Source organism: Rhea pennata, chromosome 5 (genome assembly GCF_028389875.1).
Source record: "Rhea pennata isolate bPtePen1 chromosome 5, bPtePen1.pri, whole genome shotgun sequence".
In the NCBI taxonomy this organism is placed as follows: Eukaryota; Metazoa; Chordata; class Aves; order Rheiformes; family Rheidae; genus Rhea; species Rhea pennata.
In genome coordinates this window covers 14,857,061-14,882,290 of record NC_084667.1, presented here as the reverse complement: position 1 = coordinate 14,882,290, position 25,230 = coordinate 14,857,061, and the positions used below count along the sequence as shown (strand labels likewise).

The following is a 25,230-nucleotide window of genomic DNA, read 5'->3' as shown; positions in this document are numbered from 1 at the left end:
GGTGGGCTGATATTAAATGGCAGATATTGAGCAAATTTCTGGGCCACAAAATGCTGGGGTTGGAAAAGTATCTTGGGAAAACTTCACTGTATTCATTCTTTTCCTCAAGCACCTCTGCTAGCCACTGTTGGAGATGGGACATTGGGCCAAGTGGGTCTTTGGTTGTGCCTAGTAGGACTGTTCTCCCATGTTTCCATGGAGGACAAGGTATTCTAGAGTAGGAACAAGTGCTGGTGCAGAACACAAGGGAGCCATTATCAAACAACCAGCAAGCAAAATTTTCAGTCGATGTTGAAATCTCTCAGAATTTGTTAAAGTAACCTGAATGATAGTACCTCAAAGCTCAGACCTGCCTTTTGAACTAGTTCCTCAGGAACCTCAGGAAAGTGTGGGCCAGTTGCAAGACATGTCATTTTCTGAAGCACTCATTAATTACATGCATTTCAGTTTCTGATGTGCCATAGTCAACATTCTTTCAGTGATATTGAAAAATACTGCAGACATGCTTCTTCTCTAAGACTTTAGGACTTCGCTGCAGCCCGTTCCAGCTATCTTGAGCGACATTTCTGAAAGAAAAGCCATTACAAGACACAACTACATATTGCCGTAATGAGTGGTGTCTCTTGGCTTACTCATTTAGAGTCTTAATGGTAGCAATGCTCTATTGCTGGCAAAAAGGTTTTTTCAATGACAAACCCTCTCCTCCAGGAAGAGCAGTAATCTGCTAGGACACTGTAGTCAAACACAGTTAAGTCACTTCAAAACATACTGTTGATAGTCAGAAATGAAAATTAACCATATGCGTTCGTCATTACCTCCATAATATGGGAGCCACTTGTATTTCTTTCCTTGGAATTCTGTCCCATCAAACTCTGCACATTGCTCTGCCCGAAAATCTCGGGAGCCTTCTGGGCAGCTCTGTTTGAAGAACAGAAAGGTTACACTGGGCCATTATGAAAAGGAGGCAAATTAAATATGCAAGTAACAAGCATCCCTCATGGCTCCCATACAGAATCATAAATCCTAGCCTGAGACCACTTTGCTTTTGGAGTGGTACTGTTTAATAGTATTCATCAGCAATGTCAGAAAAGAAGAGCTAACAGTGGCATGTTACTTCTGAACAAGAATGATGATGTTTGGGGAAGAGGAACAACATGAAAGTAAAAACAAGAAACAGAGCACAAATTGAGCACTGTACCTGAATATTGCATGAGCGGTAGCTTTGAGTTGGTCCACTGCAACCAGAACTGCCTTCAGTCCTGAAAGACAGAAAAGCAACATGAAGCTGTCTGAAGAACACACACACACACAAAAAAAATCATTTCACAGTAATCATTACAAATCACCTTTGCATTGAGCATACAAAACACAGTTCCCTGAAGCTCCAAAATTAACTAAAATATGCTTTTTTTTGTATAAAGGCAAGCATCTTTTAATGCATTTCTTGCCACGTGTTCTGGCACAAATGAGACACACACCGGGAACTACTGCAATATAGCTCTTCAGTTTCCCAGGGCCACGTTCTCACCACATAATGGAAGCACAGCTTTTTGTTCTTCAGCTAGCCTTTTACCAGTGCACAGCTAAGGCATCCTTACCAGAAACATGCTGTCAGCAGGAAAATTTTGGCCAATTCAGAACAGGTATGCACATCACCTGCTGTTCATGCACACACCAGACTCAATGGTGGGAAGAGCTAAACGTGCTCATGAAAAAATGTGCAACTATCTTGGATCTGGTCAAATGTCTCCAGCTGAGCATTATGCAGAGTATAATTTCCTCCTGCTAGGGAGGAAATGAATCTGAGAAGCCAACAACTGTTGCTTCCATTTAAATGTCTATCATCTCAGTACTCCAAAAACAGAGAGATAGGCCCTTAGGGATTCTGGCCTAACACCAAGACACACAGGTGTATACCATGATGGGCAGTCTTCAAAAGAGAATTTTTCTTACTCTGGGTGGGGAGAAGCAGTGCTGAGTAACTCTGGATTCTTGTATTAGAAAACTCCTTCTCATTACCCTAAACATAAAGAAGCTACTTTTTTCCAGGGTATTGAGGCTTTGACTTTTTTTTTTCTTTCTTTTTTTGTTTTTATCCACAGCAGGATGTCTCAGGTCCACCATTTCCAATAGATGCAATTCCAGTCACTGTCCTCACCGCATCTAACCCTGCTGCAAATGAGATGGCACAGTGTTAACACTACTCTTGAGTCACCTCTGGTCTTCTGCTTCTTCTGGGATGCCTTCCCTTCCTGGGAATCATAAGCCTGAGAAACTCTCAGCACAGCCACTGGCTCTCAGGAGAGAAACCTGCTGCTCTGAACTCTCCCCTAGGCCTGCCAGCATACACTGGACTTGATTGAACACCTGCTGTTACACCAATCACACAGCTTCTCTCGATTACAGAGTCTCAGATCTCAGAGAAACCACAGTATTCTAGCACAGGAGCCAATGCAGAGATGTGTTGGCAAGAGCTCTATTCAAAACAGCAGTGAACAGACTGAAGCTGAGGATCCTGTCAAAGTGGACTCAGATAACTTATTCTGCTGGAATTAGGCCAGCTTGACTCTGGATGTAGCTTGGATCATACATACAGGAGCACAGTGACATAAAAACACATTTAAAAAAAAAAGAAAAGGGAGGGTACCCCTCACCTTTGGGAATAGCAGCGCCGTTGCCGAAAACTGACTCCCCCACCACAGCTCCGACTGCACTCGCCCCATTCCCCCCAGGCTCCCCAGACATCAGTCTGCCGCTTCATCCTGGGGCCCTGTAAAGAAGGGAAAAAAAAAAAGGCAGACACATCAAACAGAAAAGGCAGACACGTCAAACAGATACGGCAGCACAGGAAAAAAACAATGAAAATGATCCAGACCTCCTATCTGTTCTCTTGCAAAAGAGACTCTGTTGCTGCATTGTACGGCTGCTTAATTGGAAAGGTGGCAGAGAACAGGGCATCAGAAAAGCCAGCCCTTAGTAACTGGAAGCATTAGCTTCCTGAAGTCACATAGTGCATCCAGCTCTGCAATCTCAGCACTTTTAATAACCATAAAAGACCACAGAAGATAACATCTCCCTGCCAACAAAGCAGTAGAGTTAAACCATTATTCCATGGACTGTGAGCACTGCCACTTCAAACCAGATCAATGGAGCCATTTATACCCAAATCCTTGACTCCAAGCCAGATACTTAAGAGAAATAAAGCAAGCAGTAAGGAAATACCTGGAACACACTTCTTACCGCAACAAAATTCCATACATGGTTATTCTTCCCCTATCAAATTGTGTCTGATGACGAGGTTAAGGTCTGAGCCACCATCAGCTATGGCCCTAATTAATTTTGTATTTAGGAAGTCTGACTGGACACTGATATTAAGAGAAATCAGCACAATAATATGAAGTTACAAGTGCAATGAAATCACCCAAAAGTACGTTGTTTTGGAAGCATATAAAATACCATGTTTTCAGGAAAACAAGAACTACTGATGCTGATGGGATCCACCTATAGCAGGACATGAGGCTTTAGTGTAAAGGATAGCAATATCCTGAAAAAAAGGATAATTGCAAACACACATCAAGATTAATTCCATTTGGAAAAAAGAAGGTAAGTGCAGGATTACACAGGGAGAGATAGGAATGACACTGTCAAAACAGCATTTGCTGTGCAGCTGCACCTGTAGAGATGTTCATGCAGTTGAGAAGGTAATGCATACTGCTTGGGCATAAGAGTGGGCATGCACAAAAAGACTCAGAAAAGTCAGGAATTGTGTTTTTGCACCCTCCATTTCCTTTACCCTCTAGTTTTAACAGTCTGCTCAAAAGCATCAGGTCCATCTGGCAACACACGACAATGCACAATGCCTGCTGCTTATGGTTACATGACTCTAGACTCCAGGCCCTGGACTACAACAAGCTGTAGATAGCTGTAAGCCTGGGAATTTAGTCAGTTGTCTGTCCACCCCCATTATTTTAAACAAGAATCTGGTTGCAGATTACATATAGTTATGCACTGAAAAAAGCAAAAGTCTATTAACACTGTGTATCCTGTCACTGCAACACCTGTGCAGTGAGACCAACATACGTGTCCTTGGGAAATCCAGGCTTCTCCTCCCTTGCATGCAAAGGATCTGTTCCTGCTGAAGCGCTGGGTGTTGCAAACTAGTGTCATATCATGACATCAGGTTTATTTGCAGCGCAGCTTTACTGCTTGCTGGTTCAGGGAGGCCAATCCTAACATGGCTATTTCTGTGGCTAGATTAGAGTTGTTGTTTCAGTATGCAAGCACAACCAGTTATTGAATACAAAGGGAAAATTTTTTTGAGATGTAGTTTAACTCCTTTCCATCTGCACAATATCCTAGATAGTCATGAACTTTGGGTCTGGCTCCCAATCTATCCCCTATTTTCAAAGGGTCCCTCTTGACTTGCCTCCAACAGCTCCTGTTCCTCATCCTCCACACTTCCCCGCTGGGGCTATGTTTGGATTCCCTCCTGTTACCCGCCCCCAAACACACACACACATCCTGATGTGAGCTATTCCCTGATGATCACTCAGCTACCAAATACCATCTTATGCATTTTCTGCTGGGGTTGAGGAACACCCTAGAAATGGAAAAAAACCACCACAGCAGACATCATAATGCTACTGATGCTCATACTTTCCACCCACCCAGCTCACTTCCCAAGGCCTATAGACAGAAGAGGCACATGGCCCTTACTTTAAGAGGAACATATTTCACACTTCACTTTGATAACCACTTTTACATAAAACATCCAGCTCTCTGCTAGAAATAGGAGCTGGACTAACAAATTATCAAGTGACTCCAACGCTGGCAACATGTGTGGGTTAATATTCCCGTGTTTTGTAATCATCTAACATACTCCCTGCCTGACCATAAGTCTTTGAGTTACAACTTTGTTTTCCTCTTTTTCTCTCACCCTCCTTTACAGCATAATTACCCAGCTGCTGGCAGAGCAACACAGTCGGAGATGTCATCCTACCATATTTCTGCAGTTGTTACCAAATCATGCACAACTATCTAGCTGCAGAGTCACCCAACTATTACTTATATTGCTCTAATGTGAAACGCTGTTTCTGCTTGGCCTGTGCTATTCAATTTCCTTCACACAAGTTTTGTGCAACTCCTTCTAATACCTCTGCAAGTAAAAGCTTTCAGAATGAGTTTTTTGGTTCAGACTAACTCTGCCTTCACTCTGCTCTCCTAATGGCACTGCCCAGGTTACAGCTGCTTGCACATTCTTTCTTTCAAGTCAGCATCTCCCTGACCCTTTGCCAATCTCTTCTCATTCTTCCATTCCAAATATTCAGCTCAGTGTTTGCCTTCTGCATTCTCATTTGCTTTTTCAGAAGTAATCTCATCTATAGACTTTTAGCTTCCTTCAAGGACCCTTATTTTTCTAGGTTTTTCTTTGAAGCCCCCTAATTCTCCCCTCTGTAATCCCTTCTCCCTTATTCCAAAAAGAATGAAACACACTACCACTCTGTTTCTCCACAGTTTTATTCCTTTATATCAACTGACCAATTTAGGAGTAGTATTAGCTTACTCTGGAAACAAGGAACCTTTCAGTCAGCAGAAGGGAGAAGAAAATACATAGATAAAAATCCAAAGCAGGAGCATTTGAAAGTCAGATTACTGGAAGGCAAATAGAATAGAAAGCCCTTCTCTGACAAATACCAATGTGATAAATATTCTAATAACCCTGCTACAGAAGTAGCATTATTTATTCCTTTGATGGAAAGCAAAATCCACAGCAACTCTTTCTTGTAAGGCTTATGCACCTGCAGAGCGCAGCAATAATTTTCTCAGTATCATTCCATTTAGGTACATCCCCAAGGGAGCATCAGCCAGAGGAATCCTTCCAAAACTGTATAGTGTCAGAGAAATTTCCTACTAGGCGCCCAACTTCTACATTCAGAAATCTGTGTAGTGTTTATTACCTCAACAGCTGTGTGTGTGTGCATACAGGCAAATATAAACTTGCATATTTATAACAAATAAGAAACCTATTATATAATCTCATAATGAGCTGGTTTTAGATGCTATCAGCTAGTTTCTGTCCCAACAGCTTCTTTCAGCTTTGTTCAGACTCTGGAATGCTTTTATCTATTGTCAGCCCCTATGACTAAATCCTGGTCCCCACTGGGCCCTGCAGCTAAAAATCTACAAGTTCATCACAGCTACTGCTCCACTTCTGTCCCCACTTCAGCTAAGCATGTGTATAAAAATGTAGTTCTTTTATCCAAAGTATATATTTTAACATATCTGGAAAAGCCAGAGAAGGCATACAGTCATCTTACTTGACTACTGAAAGCTCCAGAAGAGAGAGCTAGGTAAGGCCCAACTGTTCTGTCTAGTTTTGTTGTCTGTTGAGACAACAGAGATGTATACCTCCTGCAGATGCTTCATGCTCTTGGATGGCAAGGAACAGAAGGGGTATTTCAGAAGCAGATGAATGACCCTGGCACCACAGACTGTCAGTGCTTGCAGGTAGATGGGCTGCTGCCGTCTAAAGGTTTAGACAGTCAGTGGTTTAATTTTCATGGACAGTGCACTGCTTTCATCAATTCTAGACAGAGACACTGCTCACCGAGTTGTGGCACCTTCTGCTTTCATGCCAACTACATCTGATGTAACCAGAGAGTAAAGAAGCTATGCCTCGGAATCACTAGAGCTCCAGACTTCACCTTCACAGACAACTCCAGTACGTAGTAGAGTGGAACCCACTCAAATACAAACAAAAGAATTCTGGAACAAGGCACTAGATTGTATAACATATACTATTAAATATATACAATATAATAGGTTTTTCTATATATGAAATGGGAATGGGAAGAGCAGCTATGAATGGTACTTAGAGAAAAAAGCATTAGTGGTACACATGAATATTTTAAAGGATGCTCTTGGGGGGACTTCTCAGTCAGTTTGATGAGGTGAGGTTTGATGAGGAAACTACACACGGACAGAGAACTGTACATTTCAGACAGGCATTAAAGGCAAGCAGCGATCCACAAGGTCTGTATAACAAAATCTGAACTCATGAATCAGGGGAGATCATTTCTCAGAGCCTTGATGTAACCCAAATACTGCTAGAAAACCATCAAAGCAGATGTTAATTGTACAGTCCAAAGTGAGAAGTGAGAGTCTGCAACCACAGGTCCAAATAAACTAAATCCCAGCTAGATCCTTATACCTAGGGTTTCCCTACTCACAGGGCACCTCTGATGGCCAAGCAGTAGTCATTCTGAATTATACTGTAATTCTGTGTGATGGCTTTCCAGACAGTTAAGCAGTAACAAATCATCATGGTATACCAGTACAACAGTCGCTGCTCATACCACATTATTACTGATAGCTATACTATGCCCGAGAGGTTTTGGACAAGGCTAGCAACTGCTGTGAGTTCTGCAGGTCACACAGCTTTGATCCACTGAGCTGCATTCGAAGCACCTTTCTGGACACTGAAAAGTTGTTATTGTGACTTCTTGAACTGCATCATGCATTTATTAGATTCTATTCAGATTTGCGTCAATCTCAGTGCCCACTCTGAGACTACGATGGGAAATTCTTGACATCAGAGGTTGACTACAAGGCCTTATACTCTTATTACCCATTGAAAATGTTGTAGTTGTCAATTATAAGAGAAGTAAATGTGGAATTGATCCGTAAGTCTCAGTGTCAATTTATCCAGTGCTTCTGCTGCTTAAAACTATAGTCAAAAGCAGAGTCTGCACTTCATTAATAGTGTATCTCTGATCTTTCCTGGTATTTCTCAAATAATACTACACCCTTTTGCTTGACAAATATCTGCCTTCTGGGATTTACAAACAGTTTCTGAAATAAGGTTTACCTTTATTTTGACATACCCTTGAATTCTGATCCCACTGACAAAACAGTTACGAAAGGGTGAAAAATATCAAATGCTTTACAAAAGAAAGTTATCACCACAGTCATTTATTCCATAACTATTTCATTGACAAAATCCTGGCAAGCAGGAAGTCTCCACTGAAAAAGGCAGTTTCACTAACTTTGAATAACAATTACTTAGAGAAAAGTCAGTAGGAAGAAAGAAAAAGAAAAAAAAAAAAAAAAAAACAATCAGAGACAGTTGCCCCCTATGGGACAAGCTGCCAACAGGGGCAGGATCTCACCAGCCACGGCCCATCCCACCGCCCCACAAGGGAACAGGGCAGCCCCAGGGATGACAGCTGGGTTCAGCTGAAAGTCCAGATGATCAGGCAAGTTTGTGGTGATGAGGCAGGTCCAAGCTCAAGCCAGAAAGTCAGTCCACAGCTCAGGGTAAGCATCAGGTCAAGTGACAGTAACCAGGATCAGTCACAAGCCCATGATTGCCAGGCAGGTCCATGGTCAAGCTGGATGATTGCCTGCAGACTGGAGTTGGTAGGACAGGGCTGGAGACTGGGCACCACCATGGCGCCATAGGGCAGGGCCTGACAGCCCTGGTCTGAGCTGAAATGGGGCCCTGGGCTGGGCACGATGGGGAGAGGTGGGCAGGGACAGGCAAGATTGCCAGTGCTCTCAAGGTCCTGACCAAAACAATTCATCCTGAGTGTATTTCCAGAGCATGTGCTCTTCAGGATGTGAATTATTTCTTTTTCCTTTCTATATCAGGAAAATCTACCCAGTATTACACTGATGACCACCTACTGTTTCTGCATAGCTAAGCACTGCAAGATACGTAACATTCAACACTCACATTTAATTGAAAGAGAGCTGAGAACATTCAGTATCTCATAGATTTATAATGTAGATATATGACAGATGCTATTATCCCAATAGATACATTTTCCAAATAAATCTATCTGTACTCAGTTATGCTATTAGCCTAAAATGAAAAAAAAAAAAAAAAAAAAAAAAAAAAAAAAAAAAAAAAGAATCGGTGCCATATGAACAAGGTATTTTTGATAATTGTCTCAACCATTGATCTTGGCTCAGAATTGATCTTGGCTCAGACACAGCACACTTGCAAAGAGCTTTGATGATGAAGTGTGCCAAGTACCATATGAATAATGAATAAGTAGTTGAAGAAATACATACGAACAAAACAAGAACTACAAGAATGGGAGTGAAGAAGGTGGTGACAGCAGGAAGGGAAATACAAATGGCACTGCAGAGAAGAGCATCTTGTCAAGACAATCTACTTCACAAAGAGGAGAAAAAAACAGGGTTTCACTATTTCTAATGGCCTGCAGTTTTCATTCACTGTGTGTGTCTCTTTCTCCCCCTCCATTTCCCTCCACCATTATAGCCCCAGGTTGTTAACATATCCCCTCTGATATGCCCACTAAAAAAAAAAAAAAAAAAAATCCATCAGTTCCCCCACATCTTTAGCTCCTCAGAATACTTCACCATTTAATCCACACCCTCGTTATTCCCATCTTTTTCTCATGTACCCCATATTCACCCTTCAGTTCTCCGAGTTCTTTCTACCTCATTATGGGCTATTCCACAGTGTACTTGGCTCCTTCCACATCCTCTACTTTCCCGTCTGCAGGGCAAGACGCAGTGTGTACTACAGAACCAGACACATCCTGCTTCGCTGGACTGCGCTCGCAGGATGACTAGCGGCCAGAGCAGATACAGTTGCTTAACAGGAATGGAAGGCCTCCCAGAGACTCTGTGGGAGTTGACAAGGGTGTAAAAAGAGCACTCTAAGAAGATACGGCTATTGCAGAGAAGTTAAATTAATTCTTTGCATTCCTGATGGAAGCTACTGGTGACATTCAGACAGCTCCACAAAAAGAGGGATTGTGAGAAAATGTTATGACCACAGACTCATTCTGGAAAAGTGGACAAAACAAACAGTATGAAGTCACCAGCAGCTGTTTATCCAAGGGATCTAAAAAGAACTCTAGGTTGAAAGGGCTAAAGCATTACATACTAACAGGCAAGCTCTCAGTTAAAAACACTTTTGTATTTTATAACTGTGAAGTGGAAAATGTGACAGCAACTCACAAAAGAATCCCAGGATAGCCCAAGGTACTGTAAACCCATGTACTATAAAACTGATGTCTACTAGACAAATTAATTGAAACGATAATAAAGAATAGAATTGGCAGACACCTAGTATATTTATAGTATAATAGTATATATACCATGTATAGACTAATTTGGGGGAAATAGGCTTTTTTTAAAGGCAAATCTTTCTAAGGCTATTTGAATTTTTAGAGAGATTCAACGCAACTGTCAACAAGGCATCTGATATATTCAGATTTCCAAAAGGCTTTCAGCAAAATTCTTCATCTAAAGCTTTGAAGGAAGCTAAGCAGCTAGAAGGAAGGTCCTTGCACGGATGATGAACAGGCGGCCGAAAGACAGAAAACACAGGTAGAAGTAAAAGCTCTGTCCACTACAGGAACTGACATCAGCAGCTGAATTCTGTAAGGAACCTGCACCGTTAACACATTTGTAAGTTATACCGAAAACACAGAAATAACAAAGGAGGCTGATAAGAGTAATTCACAATACAAAGGATATCTGAGGACTAGAGACTAACTGAAAAAAAAAACCGTAGAAGGACTTCATAGCATGAGTGGTCGGTCAGAAAAATGACAGATGAGATTTCATGCAGATAATAAAGCAGTGCACATGAGAAAACACAAATCCTATCCTCCTAAATAAAAATATGATACATGAACTGATCTCTATCACTGAAGAGCAGGATCTTGGTGTTATGATAGAAACACTGTGGATATCAGAAATATGGACTGGATTCAAGCAGACATTGAATAGGTTAAGGGAAGAGAAAAAGATACAGCCTAACTCAAAAGGTTCATAAACTACAAATGACTGGAGACTGGAAGTGTATTGTGGAAAACATTGTACCTACTCACCATTTTGTTTTAGTTTTTCTAGGCATCTGTTTATGATGTTGCTGGAGACAGGATAAAGGGCAAAATGAACCTTTGTTCTGACTCAGTACAATTGTTACGATGTTTTTTTTAAATCTTTCACTCAATAAGAATATTAATATGATCTCCTTCCCTTTCTCCCTCCTCCAAATAATTTTTACTGTTCTTGACCTTAACTTTGGGGTCCTTCTGTTCCTTTTGACCTTTCTGTCAACAGATTTAGAAGTTTAGTCAACAGATTAACAATGTTTAAACACTAACAATGTTCATTTCTTCAGAAGAAATCAGAAATGTCATTTTAACCTAGAAATGCAGACCATGGAGATATCTATAGGAATGTATGACTCTCCACAGCAAATGCACTTGATTTTCAGCCAAGCTTCAGACCAACCTTCACTTTAAGCACACTGCAAAACATTCTAGGAACAAATATAAGTAGCTGGAAATGAGCTAACTATCAGCTAATCATGAAGAATTAAATAAAACTCTTCCCTTGACAGACAATTTTTCTTTGATATAGTCCCAAAACACATGTGGTAAAGGATTTCCAATCTAGAAAGAAGGAATTCTAAAATGTTCTCAACATGAAAGAATGCTTGGGAAAAAAAATATTTTGAGGTAAAGTGAAACCTGGTGTCAAGTTTACTAAACACAAAGCAACCTCAAAGCATACAGTACCTCTTCCCATGTTACATACACGCATACAATAAAAATAGAAGAATTATTCACATTAAAAACGTTCAGAATTCATTTTTTTCTGAATCATAGTTCAGGCAGTTTTACCTTTACATCATTTCACCCTGCTCTAAAAACACTACAGAAATCACGAGAAAAACACCTGAACCTATTCTGTCCAGACTATTCTGTCTCTCAGATCTGCCCTAACAGCTAGGTCACAAGATGTAGAGAGATCATCTTGGTTATCTGTCTGTATAGCCCCTACCATAACGACCCCGACCATCCAGGCACAGTTTCTGTAGCACAGACAATAGAGGAGGTACTAGTGAAAGGGATGAGCTCCTTTTCCAGCTTCTTCAAAGCCTGGTGAAAAGAGAGAAACACTGCAGGTACTGCATGATAAGACCTTCTCTGTATTCAAGCAGTAACAAGGGGAAGAAGAGTCTAGCGGGTCCTATGAAGGATGGAATGGTCTCAGCAGCCAGTGGCTGGACAGGCAGGAATCCCTCTCTTGCCCTCTAATGGTGCCCATCTATCTGGCAAATAGCAGCTAAACCAGTCACTCTTGGTCCTGCCAACATTTCCTCTCTCTTCTACTTGCTGCTTTCTCCGGTCTAACCACCAACATGAAGTAAAAACAAGTTCAGCTACTATACTCCACAAGCAGGAAAAGAAATGAAAAACAGTAAGCATCAGTCTACACTCTTTAATCACAAGCAGACACAAACCCCTGTGGATACATCTTCCCCATCCTAATGTAAGCCTGCAGTCACAGCTACAGCTGTACTCCCATTATCTGGGCGTTTGCAAGCTCACGCTTTCCTGCTTCCAGGGCAAAAGGTGTCAGCTCCAGAAGCAATGGTTGTTTGCATAAGCAGACAGGATGGATCTCAGAGCTAAAAGGCTCGTTCTGGATTAAAACCCACAGGGGTCAGATTGTGCCTTTTCTGCTCTGATATTCCTTAATTTTGCCTTCCCCACCCCCTCTCCCCACAATCCTTTCTTTATGCAATATACATTATTTACTTCATGGCTGCATGAAGTCAAGTTGGAAACCAACAGGTACTTTTTCTCTCCCCTCCCAGGAAAAAACTAGGAAACCACTAGTGCAGAATGCCTCAGTGCTGCTGGATCTTCCTATCTTCTTATGCCTTGGACAGATCCAGCATGTCACTGAAGCTGAAGTTATTGGTGGCCAAGCAACACTTTCCCCTTCATTCACCACGCCTTCAAGAGGAGCCACTGACTATGCACAGGGGCAGACCCTAATATCACAGACAAGTGTCTGCCTTCACAGTTGCAGGGTACTTCAGTCATTTCCCTTCCAGAAAACCACCAGGTTGGGGATCAGCAGATGAACTGATGAATTGAACATAGTATATTCAGTTTCTGGTTCTTTTAACATACTGCACCATCTTCTATCAGATGTGAGACAATAAGCACTTATTTAAGCATACTTCCAGATGTAAAATACAAAGTCTATGACAACCGATAAACTCTACCTGATTTCTGGCCTCTCATCCCTGATCTTCAAAGAAGGCCTACAAAGCATTTGCAAATGATGAGTCTGGGAATAAAAATTCGTAACTAGAGATTAAAAGTTATGGACTCATTAATTTTAATGGCATGTTCTAGTTTCTCACTACTCCCACAAAACACTTACTCCAGGTGATAATTACCTCTTTTTTTCTCTCTGTTCCTTTCCATCTAACAAAGGTATCACCACCCCCTTTGCTAACACTTCCCCTCTGCTCAGCATGTCATGTTTTACCTCAGATCGTCCAACTCATTAGTATAGCTGAAGTTAAACTCAGAGAAACTGTTCTCAAACTGTATTTTCTTCAGAAAGCTCCTACTTCTCTCTCAGAAAGGAAGAAGAATCTCAGCTCCTGAATGTTGCTTTCTTTTTTTTGATATTATCAAATTGTTTTTTTTACTTCCCCCAAGAAAGCTAGACCATATGGCTTAACCCATTACGGCTACACAAAAAAAGAGAAACACCAGAACCGAAAAGACTCACTCTTCTTTATCTCAAGTGACAACTGTCTCTAGCTTTGAAGCGGAAAACAGCAATTATTGCTTTGTAGATATCACCCCTATAGCTAAAGGGGCTACCACAATTTAATTGCCATACTAGACTTTTCATGACATGCACCACAATAGGGCTGATGACTTTAACCCATCTGCTCTGGGGGAATGCTGTCGACAAAATACGTATGTTACAGATTGGTGTCAGTCTTTAACAGAAATAGCTTTCATTTCTCATGACAGTGGTCTGATGAACTTTTACTTACTGACAATGCAGAAGGTGGCATCATTGCTAATATGAGCAGAAGAAACATGTTCTTCATCTTTTCCTGTAGAACAGAAAGATTATTGATCAGAATTGCTTGCTTCTTTGCTGCTTGTATGGTGGCAAAGCTAAGACACCAGACAGTAGAAAAATGGAAGTGAGACTAAAATCAAAGTGAGAAAAGAAAAACAGTTTTCTCTCTCCCTGGATAGGCAAAGGCAACTGCAAAGACTGAAAATTACTCCACACAGAAAGCCAGAAAGTGATTAATGATTGCAATTATTTCCCTGAACTTTCCTCTAGTATTACAAAACACCATCCCTGCGCACAGTGGAGGATACATACTGTTGCTTGTCTGCTTTCCATCATTTCTCATATATACATGACAAAAACAGTTCAAGAAGATAATGACTTCAAACAACTCAAAGCAGGAAATTTTCTAGTTAACATTTCTGTACCCTATGTTCATCCTGTGTGGCTTGCTGAGGCTTCATGTCTTCTTTTGTGTAATCTTGCATGTTTAAAAATCTTATAGTTTGTCATGGACAGCTATAGCTAGATTCAACCATCAGTAGTTACAGTTCTGCAGAGGTAGAAAGGATATTAGGTCACACAGGCTGCTAATGCAGCATACAACAGAATATAAAACAGTGCTGAAATACCGTAGGAGTGTAAGTTTCTAAAAATTGGGGCATTACGCACACTTGAGTCCACAATACTATATGGATGTATTGCCTGTCGCTATTTTATCCTCTCTTCTGAGTTGCAGCAACCAAACCTACAACAACCACCAGTCACTGAAGATTGTTACCGTGACAGAGAACACTGGTCACTAGAAACTGCTTGTTCCTCATGACTTCTTTCCCGTTGACTGAGCCCAGAAAGCCCAGAAATACCTGGCCTAGGTATTTCCAGCACAGTGTTACACAATCCAAGCTTCTTTCTAACTTGGGAGAAGAAAGGGAAAAGGAGAGAGAGATAAATCTTCCTTTCACAAAACATAAAAGCATCCAGGAAGAAATGCTTATCTCAACAGCTTTTGTAATGACGCTTCTTTTAATATTAAAAGCCTCATATAGAGCTCCTTTAGCCTCAAGTATTAAGTCCAAATAAAACATAGAATATATATCACTGATAACAGTGCATATTATTAATATGAAACCATTGGGACTAAAATCTTTGCTGCATGAGAATATCAAGTCAGAAACAAAATACATCTAAAATAAAACATACTTGGTGTAGTACTTGGGTATTTCCAAGTTACTCTCTGATGAACAACCATTCTTCTTGTAGTGCCAGGCCTCACTGAATCCACACAGCTCCTTACAGCCTCCTAAAATCCATATATACCCATAGATTCTGAAGTGCTGTGGATGAAAAGCTTCCCTTTAATATTTTTGCTTTGGGTTATAAAAGCTAAGTCCAAAAATCCAATTGCACCTGATTCTTTGTGCACAATAAATACAGAAAATATAATCGCCAAAACAAGCACTAGTAAGCTTCTCTCTCTATACACTGAGTGCTAATCACATGATTCATAAGAAAATGAAGTCTTAGGGACTTTTAATGAGATTAGACCTTCATGCATTTTGGATTAGTCCTTCCTGAGGAACTGAGGGAAGATTACGTTCTCTCTATGATGCACACATGCTACTACATCTCCTTCTATTCAAGTCAAGGAAGAAGCAAGCTAGACAACAACGGCATTCCTCAACGAACAACCTCCACGAGAGGTTAAGTACATTAAGTACCTCCTGTACACTGCTGAGATCAACAACCAAACCCTTTTCCACTGGGTAGAGTGGAAGGAGACCACAAAACAACCCTTTTGCTACAAGTTCTATATACACAAAGAACAAAGCTTTTCTGAAGCAGCTAACACCACTAGTCAAGTGCAGTGTGAGAATAACATCTTCCTTGAACACTGCTCAGGTGTTAGTGTGACAGAAAGATAAATAATTTTCAGATTCATCAGGTAAAAATACCACTTCCCAGGTAAAAATACCACTTCCCCAGCATTCCTCTCTCACATCTTCCATCCTAGACCTCTCAGGTTCACTGAGTCTGCTGGGGAAATCGCATCCCTTGCTCCAGCTGTCTTGTGCTGCAGGTATCATACTGCCCCCTTAGTTCCTTTTAGCATTTGAGTCAAGAGGGGGACAGGGAGCTGGGCTCAACACTCACGAGGCTCCTGGAGAACAGGCAAGAGGAGCAGCTTCCCAGAGCTTGCAGTGCTCCCAGTCTCCAAGTATTTAATATCTTGGAGGTTTTAGCCAGATCAGATCAAAAGATTCTGCATGGAGACAACTAGAGAGGACACCAAGTGTTTCGGACAATACTTGCATCAAAGCAACTGATTATAGTCTGGTGTCTGTTGGTATCTTTGTGCAACTGCACTTGCATGGGAATTGCCTAGCATTTGGCTCAAATTCAGCCGCAAAAAGATTATCATTCAGCCCTGTTAAATCAGTCAACAGTTCTCAGGAGAATAGTTGGAAGGAAACACATGGCCATTCACAGTCTATTAAATCCTCCACTCCTGAATAAAGCTTGTAACTGATCCTCTGAGCTTCAATAAATTTGTTACTTTGAAAGTTTCCTCAGATGTAGCGTTCAGTGCTGATTCCCCTCTGCTTACCTCCAGCCAGAAACACCACAGATGAGATCAGGGCATCCGACTGAAACCTTCAAATGATCAAGTTAAATTTTTAGATGTTTCAAATGTTCAGTTTAAATTTTCAGTTGCAATTAATAAAACCTCCTTGTAGGACCTTGGATACAGCAGCACCTGTTTATTCTGATTGTTTTCCATTGTTCTCACCAAAGGCTGGGTGTGCAGGGGAAGGAAAGAAAAGGACAGTGTTTTGCAGTGTTTTCGCTTGTGACAATAGCAGCTGCTGCTTTCTGTTCCTCCTGCCATTTCTTAATTCTTTTAAAACCTCCCCAGTTCCCTTCTCCCACTGTGTGCTAGAACAGCATCTCCACTCTCCTCCACCCAGAAACATTTCCTGAGAGAAAACAGTGACTTTATGCTCAAGACACAGAACAGCTGCTGGAAAGTTCACATGAAGGAATTCCTGTCATAGTGCTAAAATATGAAGTTACATCATCAAGAAGCATTATGAGAACTAGTTCACAATACATAAAGAGCAACCTGAATCTTCACTCTGAACTAGAGGTGGGCTCCACTGAAACCTCAGCTCCACATGGTGGAAGAGATTCAAATTTTCTAGCCAGCTATGATTGTCATCAGTTTCTCAGGCTAGGTAAGTAAAAGGGATGAAGTGGTGACTGCTTCCAAGTACCTGTAAGTTTGGCCAAAAAGAGTAGGTCCAGACTTGAACTACAAAGCTGTTTTCTCTAATAGAGACCAACCCAAGGCCTCTGAACAGTGGAGAAGTTTAACCTTGGATCAGACGTTAGCATCTCAGGACCCTTGCTTCTATTCCAACACAGTATGGTTCAAGTCAGATTTTGTGGAAATTCAAAAAACTCATGTCTGACAGTATCCACAAAGCAGGTTCTTGAGCCTTTTCTGAACTGCTTCTGCAGCACCTAGTTCTGCCAAGCACCATGGCCAAAAGGGCCAGAGTGTCACGAGGGGACAGCTGGCATTTCATCACTCTGGACAGGACATAAGAACTCCAGTAAAACTGGAGACGGGGATAACCATCCTTGATGTGGAGCTTAACACTAAACCTACTCAGGAAAGAAGCTTTTGCCTTAAATAGAAGGTCTAGAAAAGACTGATGGGAAACATGGAGATGATTTCTCTGTAGTGGAGCCAGCAGTGATTTGTTATTAAAAAAAAGCATTTCATTTAGTTACAAATTCTTATCTGGGGCTAGGCCTAACAAGATCACTGAATTCTTCATTGAGGCCAGGACTATGTTTGACACAAATTGGAGCCGAGAAGAATCAAGGACAATTTTAATGAATCCTATGTTTTCTCTGTGTGTGCAAATATTGTTTCCCAATGCACAAACAAGATACAAGTTTGCCTACTTAAACTTGGCATCTTTTCCAAACAACCTCTCAACATCTGGTTCCTAGGGAGACAAGGCCTGTATATATGCATAAAATAACTTTGGTCAGCTAGTTAATTTCAAGGTTTCAAGTACATAAAGTAAGTTTCAAAGGCATAAAGTTACTTTCAGTTTGATAAAAAAAAATGCAGCCAGAATGAAGAGACATATTCAGAGGGCTGGAGCACCTGCCCTGTGAGGAACGGCTGCGAGAGCTGGGCCTCTTCAGCCTGGGGAAGAGAAGACTGAGGGGGGATCTTATCAATGTGTACAAGTACCTGAAGGGAGGGTATCAAGGGGACGGGGACAAACTCTTTTCAGTTGTCCCGTGTGACAGGACAAGAGGCAATGGGCAGAAATTGAAGCACAGGCAGTTCCGCCTGACCGTGAGGGTGAATTTCTTCCCCGTGAGAGTGACAGAGCACTGGACCAGGTTGCCCAGAGAGGCTGTGGAGTCTCCTTTTGTGGAGATCTTCAAGGCCCGCCTGGACGCAACCCTGTCTACCATGCTGTAGGTGACCGTGCTGAGCAGGGAGGTTGGACTAGATGATCTCCAGAGGTCCCTTCCAACCTTACTGATTCTATGATTCCATTTGACCCATTTAGACAATGGCATTTCTTTTTAACAGGAGCGAGCTGGAACTTGAAAGAGACTTTATAAACAACTGGACAGCCAATGCTACATGTCTACTTTCTGTTTAGCACATATGACAGATCAATCTCCTTTTGCACATGAAGCCTATTTCCAATCATCATTTGGCAAAGACACACACCACACATATGGGGGGGCAGGGACAGCTCTGGGATTGGTTCATAAGCAGGAGACAAAAAGAGCTCTTCAGGGCTCTCACTCTTCTACAGCCCAACAAGATAAAGCTAGGTGGGCATGCAGCTAAGTGCCAAAGGAACTCAGCAGTGCCAGACTGGGCAGCGCCTAATGATTCATTTCATCTCTCAGCTGGGGATTTGAATTACCCAACAAATATCTATTGTTCCCAACTGAGGGAGCCTCAGCACAGAAGCTGTCTTTGAATGATTTCCATGCCACAAGTTGGCCAGTCCTGCAATAAACACTTGCCCAGTTCAATACAGATTGAAACCACTTACTATAAAGCTTAGTGTATCCAGCATTAAGGTTACCTTACTACTGTCAACCTGCTAGTCAAACCTTTTCAGAACCTTCCTCATTCCCTACTTTCCACTCTTCAACATGTTACATCTCAGTTGTTTCTGAGGCTTGGATGAAGTAGGTGGGAAATCAGAAGAGATGATATTATGGTGCCCAATTATCCACTGACATCAATTGTCTTAGTCATTAATTCAGAGGAGTCTTTTACTTTTTAGACTCTTTACATTTTCTAAATCCATTACTAACTTGTGCTTTGCTCTCAAAACTTGTGGAGTGGCTTGGTTCCACCTTTCTTTGTTTTGTTATCCACTGAGAAGCACCTCCTACAGCTTGTGGAAGAGTTAAAAAAGAAAACATACTTACAGCAAAAAAGATGAGTTAGGTCAAAGTAGTTTAAAAAGAGATTTTTTAAAAAAATAAATTATATTTTTTAAAAAAATTAACGGTTCCATGAAGCAGGGATCCAGAGGAGGGGAAAAAGCCCCCGTGGATATGGTTCCTTGGACTCTAACTGGGAGTAATCTGGGGAGGAGGACCAAGCCCAGAGGAATCAAGAAACTGATCATCTGTTTTAGACAGAGGATAAGTGAATTATGTGAATTCAAGACACTGCTTAATATATTGCCTGTCTGCTTTCTTCCTTCACTATAGCTAACCATCTTTCTTTGACATTTTTCCAAAGAAAATCCTGAGCACAACTCCCCTTGAGTTAGGGTGGGATAAGCGAGTTAATGTGCATGTGGCAGTTAAAGTGGAAGGATGCTGAATTTCCCGTGCCTTGCTATGTTCATAAAGCGATGTTTGTTTACAGCAATGCATAAATGTTTATTAAATGTGTGTCTAAATATAAAACCATTTGAAAGTGCTTAGTGGGATGGGAAGGGAGAGAGAATAAAGACATACATGATACAAGTTTGGGAACTGAAATTTTTACAGTGATACCTTTACCACTGACATCCAGATCTATTCATTCGCTCTAAACATGTGCTAGGAGATCGAGAGTTTCAGTCAAGAAAGTAATCCTGCTGAGATATACTTTCAGCCATACTATGCATTTTAGAATTTCAGCTAAACAATTTTAAAGTTCATTTGTTAAATGATGAAAAAGAAAAACCACACACAACAAAAACAACATCCCAATGCTTGCAGCAGCAGAGCACTAGCTGGCTAGAGAACCGAGTAGCAATAAGATGCAAGCATCTTCTAAACTTCTTTATCAACAGATTTATCCCAGCCTTCAGCCTGATTCACAAAAGGCACCTAAATCTGCACTGGGCCTTTTGTTTAGTGTGGCTGACCCATACTGACTATATTTTTAAAAAGAACTTTTACAGTGCCAAGTTCAGCAACTCTCAGGGAAGCTACAGAAGTCTGTCAGTTTTAACCTGAATACAGAAATCACACAAAACAGAAGTTGAAAAATAATCAGATGGAACAGCAAGATCAGGTTTTGGCAGCTTCAGATCATGCTGTGAATTACACAGAAATTCCTCTAAGGTCTCACATGAATACCCTGTCAAGGGGTGGGGAAGAGGCAGAGCTGCTTTCCCATCTCCAAAATCCACAATGAAAGAGCTAAAATTTAGGTCAGGGGTGCTGTATCTTCCAAGCAAATATGGTCACTCTGCCAGCCCTTTCTATGAGCTAATGAAGTATTTCACACGGACAACTTTCCATCTACCTATTAATATCAGCTGAGATTCAATTTTCTCTAGCCTTCTCCTATTAGGTTTGCAGCTTAAAATTCATTGTAAGACAAAGATAGGATTCTGCCTTCTATTTTGGTAGTCTCACTGTCCTAAGGTGTTAATTAAATCTGCAAGCATGTAGGAAGACAGACAAGCACACATAGATTAATTTAGACAGTTAACATTGCTAAAAGACACTACCAGCTGCCCATGGAAAACATCCCAAACATTAAAAGGCTATACATTGAAGAAGAATGGTTAAAGACCTCCTAAGCCTACTACTGTCTTGTCACAGCTGAGGCTTGACTTAAATTAGTTATTTAGCCTGATTTGTAATATTATGTGGCACCAAGTACGACTAATGTTTACAAATATGCTAGTCAGCTGAGATTAACTCCTTCTGACTTGAATTCTGAAGAATTCCTCAGGAAAATAAAGAATTTCAATGCTGGAGAACTTCTTTCAATTTTAACTTCATTCTATCTAATATATAAAAGTGAAATGCTTCCGAGCTGTGCAAGAAATTTTAAAAAATGCTACCTCAAAAGGAAGCTTTAAAATAAATTGTTTTCTGCCTCTCTTTGCAAGACCTATGTCCTATTCTGTGAAAGGATGCTGACACTACATTCAGTGTTAGCTTGCTGTATACATAGACGATACCTGTGTTATCTTTAAATAAATTTGCTCAGAGCTTAAAAAAAAAAAAAAAAAAGAGAGAGAGAGACAGAGAACTTTTGACTAACAAACTTGGGAGGCAGAACCTGTGCTAGTATAATTAGGGCTGCAGTCTCTAGTCTCTAAGGATACCAGCCTAGCATCTTTCATCTGTCACCAAAAATTAACTTCATCAAAATTGATCTTAGGAGGGTGTGATCACACTGAAGTGCCTGGAGAGATCTGAAAGGAAGTACATGTTTGACTGTGTGATCACAGCAAAATGATAACAGTAGGATCTAAAAATAAATTTGTTTCTTGCTCTGAAGCCAGTTTCTCCAACAGATGCCCAAACCTCCAATTACTCCTTTAAAGGCCAAGTGGAGAAATAAACAATCTGTGGATGGTACAGGTTTTCTATACATCATGTTTGCATGTCGACAAAGCTTGAGCTTGTTATTGGGTTAGCAGGCAGTTTGTACGTAGACTATAAATATGAATAGTTACACCATTCAAATCCTTTCATGCAAGTCCCTCCTCAAAAATCTAGTAGTTACTATTAATCATCATTCAAGACAACAAACTGGACAACAACAAACCACATTTCAGATCCAGTAGCAGAATGAAAAAGAAAAGCGACAGTGAAGCTGTATCCAGCAGAATGTCATTTCCAGTCAAATAAGTTCTTTTGACAAGTCCCTTAAACCATGGGCCTAACTTCAAATAACTGTCCAGAATCAGAGCAATCATCCACCACTGTCTAACCTCAGATAGTAGTTTCTGCTAGGTACTCTTATGAGTTTATCATCAGTTTGTGTAATGCTTATCACAAAGCTAAGAGCAAAGGAACTTACTTCCTCTGTTGTTCACTGAGATTCACTATGCCACTGGGAGAACAGTTCCCCTATGTCTGAACTAATGACGAGCCTATAGCATGAATCATAGGAATGGTTGTAATTGTATCCCAAGTATTCTAGGTGCTGTTTTTATATAAAACAGAAGCTTTTATCCTTTTATAACGAAAAAAAAAAAATCTTTCTGTTTGCTGCGTACTGATGACTCATAAGGCATATACATGATCTAATTACATGGTTAACTTTTATTAACATTTAAAGTCCTCCCCTCTGAACAAAGAGAAAGCCTTTTGGTAGCCTAAGCCCTACCTGTTCTGGGCATGGATCACCATTTTGTCTTATTTAAAATAATTGCACCCAAAAGAAGGGACCTTCCATTAAGATTGAAGAGGGTTTTTTGCAGACTCTCAATTTTAAAAGAACACTTGTGTTTCTTCAGAATACATTTTGCTCTTTGAATTCAAATACAAGTGCCACCAAGAAAAACAGCAACATACCTCCTTTCCCCTTTCCTAAGCCTCTTCAGCAAGTCAGGACCTAGTCACTCACAAAGACTCCAACTGAATCTCTGTCTAATCTGAGAGGCAAGTAAGCCCTCAAGCAACTAGACCAGGCAATCTCTGCTGAGATTCTCTCATATCAGGCTGATAAATTGCTGGACCAGAGAGAGAGCCCATCCTAAAAACAGAACAACAAGATCTGCATTAAAAGGCAATATACTCATTGAACAGCAACATTTGACGTTATCTGTTCTCTAACCTCTTTTAGCATTACATAGCATTTTAAGAGTTACTACTTTTCAGTTAAAACAAAGACTCCTTAATTTACAGTTTGTTTTATACTTAATATTACTTTATATTATATAGATAGGTAGTATATAGAGAGATCACCAAACAAAAACCTATACCCCTGCTCAACAACCATCTCAAATCATTTGTTACACACCTTTTCTCAAAAGCTTCATTCAGAGTGGACAGTTTACCAGTAAATAGATTTAGAATATGCAGATGCTACAAGTAAGAACCCATAATTCCACCATTTCTTGAAGCCAACAAGCATTTACAGTCTCATGAAGCAAAATATTAAAAAACAAACACCTCTAGGTAGTAGGGTGTTCCACAGAGCACAAAAACTTGTGAATACACTTAGAAAAAAAGTCTCCATTTTCTCATGTGGGACAAGGAAAATGTGCTAGAAGCAGAACTCCCAGAAACAGCAAGTTCACTTCATTTTTAAAATTTCTGCATCCTAATATTCATTCAGTTTAATAATATCAACAAATAGTAGTTTATGCTAGTATCATGCCAAGTACACACAGTCCTCCCTACTACACAGTCTATTGCACATCACAAACACCTCCCTTCACTCCCTCTAAGAGCAGGGCATTTGTCCTGAAGTCCTGGATGAGGCTGTCCAATATACATAGCTTCGTAGCACACCAAGCTCATCAGCATGCTCCACCTCAGGAATTTCAGGTTTCCACAGCTGCTTCATCTACAGACCCCATGAAATGCTCTGGGGTTACTGAACCTGAGATGGAGGGCAGAGGTACTCTCAGAGGCCACGAGAAAAATGTACAAGTTGCAAGTCAGTATGCAGAGAAGCTGTTTAAGGGCCCTCATGAGTGCAATGCAGAAGGGGAAAAGCTCTAAGTGTTGGGAAGATGTTTCTGAAAGCGATAAACAAAGGAGTTCACAAAACCCCCCCTTTTTTTTTGGTCTCCACAGACAAACCTAAAGAAAAATAGCCTCTCTCTAAACTCCTCTACTAACTCTACTCAGTCCTAGTCCTAGGAACACTGTTCAGCACTGACAATGACTTTTACAAAACTTTGAAACTCAGTTTTTCTAACCACCACTCCTCTACCTCCATGTGGCTACCCACAAGGAACATCAGAGCACTGCGCATATCTACCACCCTGCCACATTGCTGCAGTGCGTTACCATCTTCTCACCAGGGCAGGTCCCTCAGGCAACATTCTTGGCCCACCTTACAGGTCAGACTTACCCAGGGATGAGACACCACATCCTACAAACCTTCCCCTTCATAAGTAGCTTTCTTGACTACTCCAGCAGCATCATTTAGCTGGGGAGAGTCTCCAAAATAGGGCCTGCCTCACAGCTGAGAACAATGTGCACTGATCAGGAGACACTGGCTCCCCTCAGCACTATACCCTGCCAGCACTTGAACAGAAGCAGCTGAGCACCCCAGGGGTGGCAGTGAAGAGTTCAAGAGTCTTAGCACCTGAGTAGGCTTTTCCTCTAACCAACAAAAAAATCATATTTGTCTTTTCAATAATCCTACTACATTTGCCTTGCTTTCTGCATTCCTTCTGCCAAATCACACGTGCCTACCCTTCAGTGGGCTCATCCAGCATCCTATCAAACTGATACCTTCCCCTCCCATCCCTTTACCCCACCCTGCAACGTCAAGAACAGCAGTTCTGGTTAAACGAAAACTCAGTGTAATTAACTGTGAGGGAAAGGGATTAGCATTCACCAAATACAGGGGAATTCCTTCTTCCTCTCTTCTAAGAAGTCTGATTTTGCAGTCATAGGGACCCTGGTCTCTCCTCTCCCCTAAACTCTCTCAACTGAAGGAAAAAAAATGGTGGGAAATCAAAATAAGCTTAAAAAAACCATAAACAGTACAGAAAAGACTAAGAGAAAGTAGATGACCAGGCAGAGGGATGAGGAGACAGCCCAGAACACAAAGCCAACTCTTACCTTCTGCATGTACCTGTTAATGGCGAGTGTAAAAGTTAGAGGCACTTACACTACTGTGTAGGCAAGCTCCAATAGCCAATTTCCTACTGTTCTGGTTCAAATAGTGGCTCTAACTTGCTCTTCTCTCCAGCTCCTGTTTGGTTACTAATCCTTACAGCACAGGAAAAGGAGAGTTGGATTTCATTTAACCCCTTCTGCCTCTTAAGTTTCTTCACAAGCGTTTTCTCTTTTGCTTGGAAAAGCCAGAGCTGTAAGCATGCACACATGGATGATTTGGAATGGTTTCCAGTTCCT

The 25,230-nt window shown here is 41.0% G+C and overlaps 1 protein-coding gene across 1 annotated transcript in view; it reads right to left on the bottom strand.

The window, feature by feature from the left end:
- The window catches only part of PAPLN (papilin, proteoglycan like sulfated glycoprotein), a 53,528-nt gene extending 28,580 nt beyond the window's left edge, over window positions 1-24,948 (bottom strand). The window contains exons 1-5 of the mRNA XM_062576727.1: window positions 24,937-24,948; window positions 13,862-13,924; window positions 2,655-2,770; window positions 1,199-1,259; window positions 816-918 (exon numbers count right to left, since the gene is read on the bottom strand). Of these exons, the coding sequence (XP_062432711.1) occupies window positions 816-918; window positions 1,199-1,259; window positions 2,655-2,770; window positions 13,862-13,924; window positions 24,937-24,945 (352 nt within the window). The 5' untranslated portion in view covers window positions 24,946-24,948. The remainder of the gene's footprint in view (window positions 1-815; window positions 919-1,198; window positions 1,260-2,654; window positions 2,771-13,861; window positions 13,925-24,936) is intronic.
- Between the last annotated feature and the right edge of the window lie 282 nt (window positions 24,949-25,230).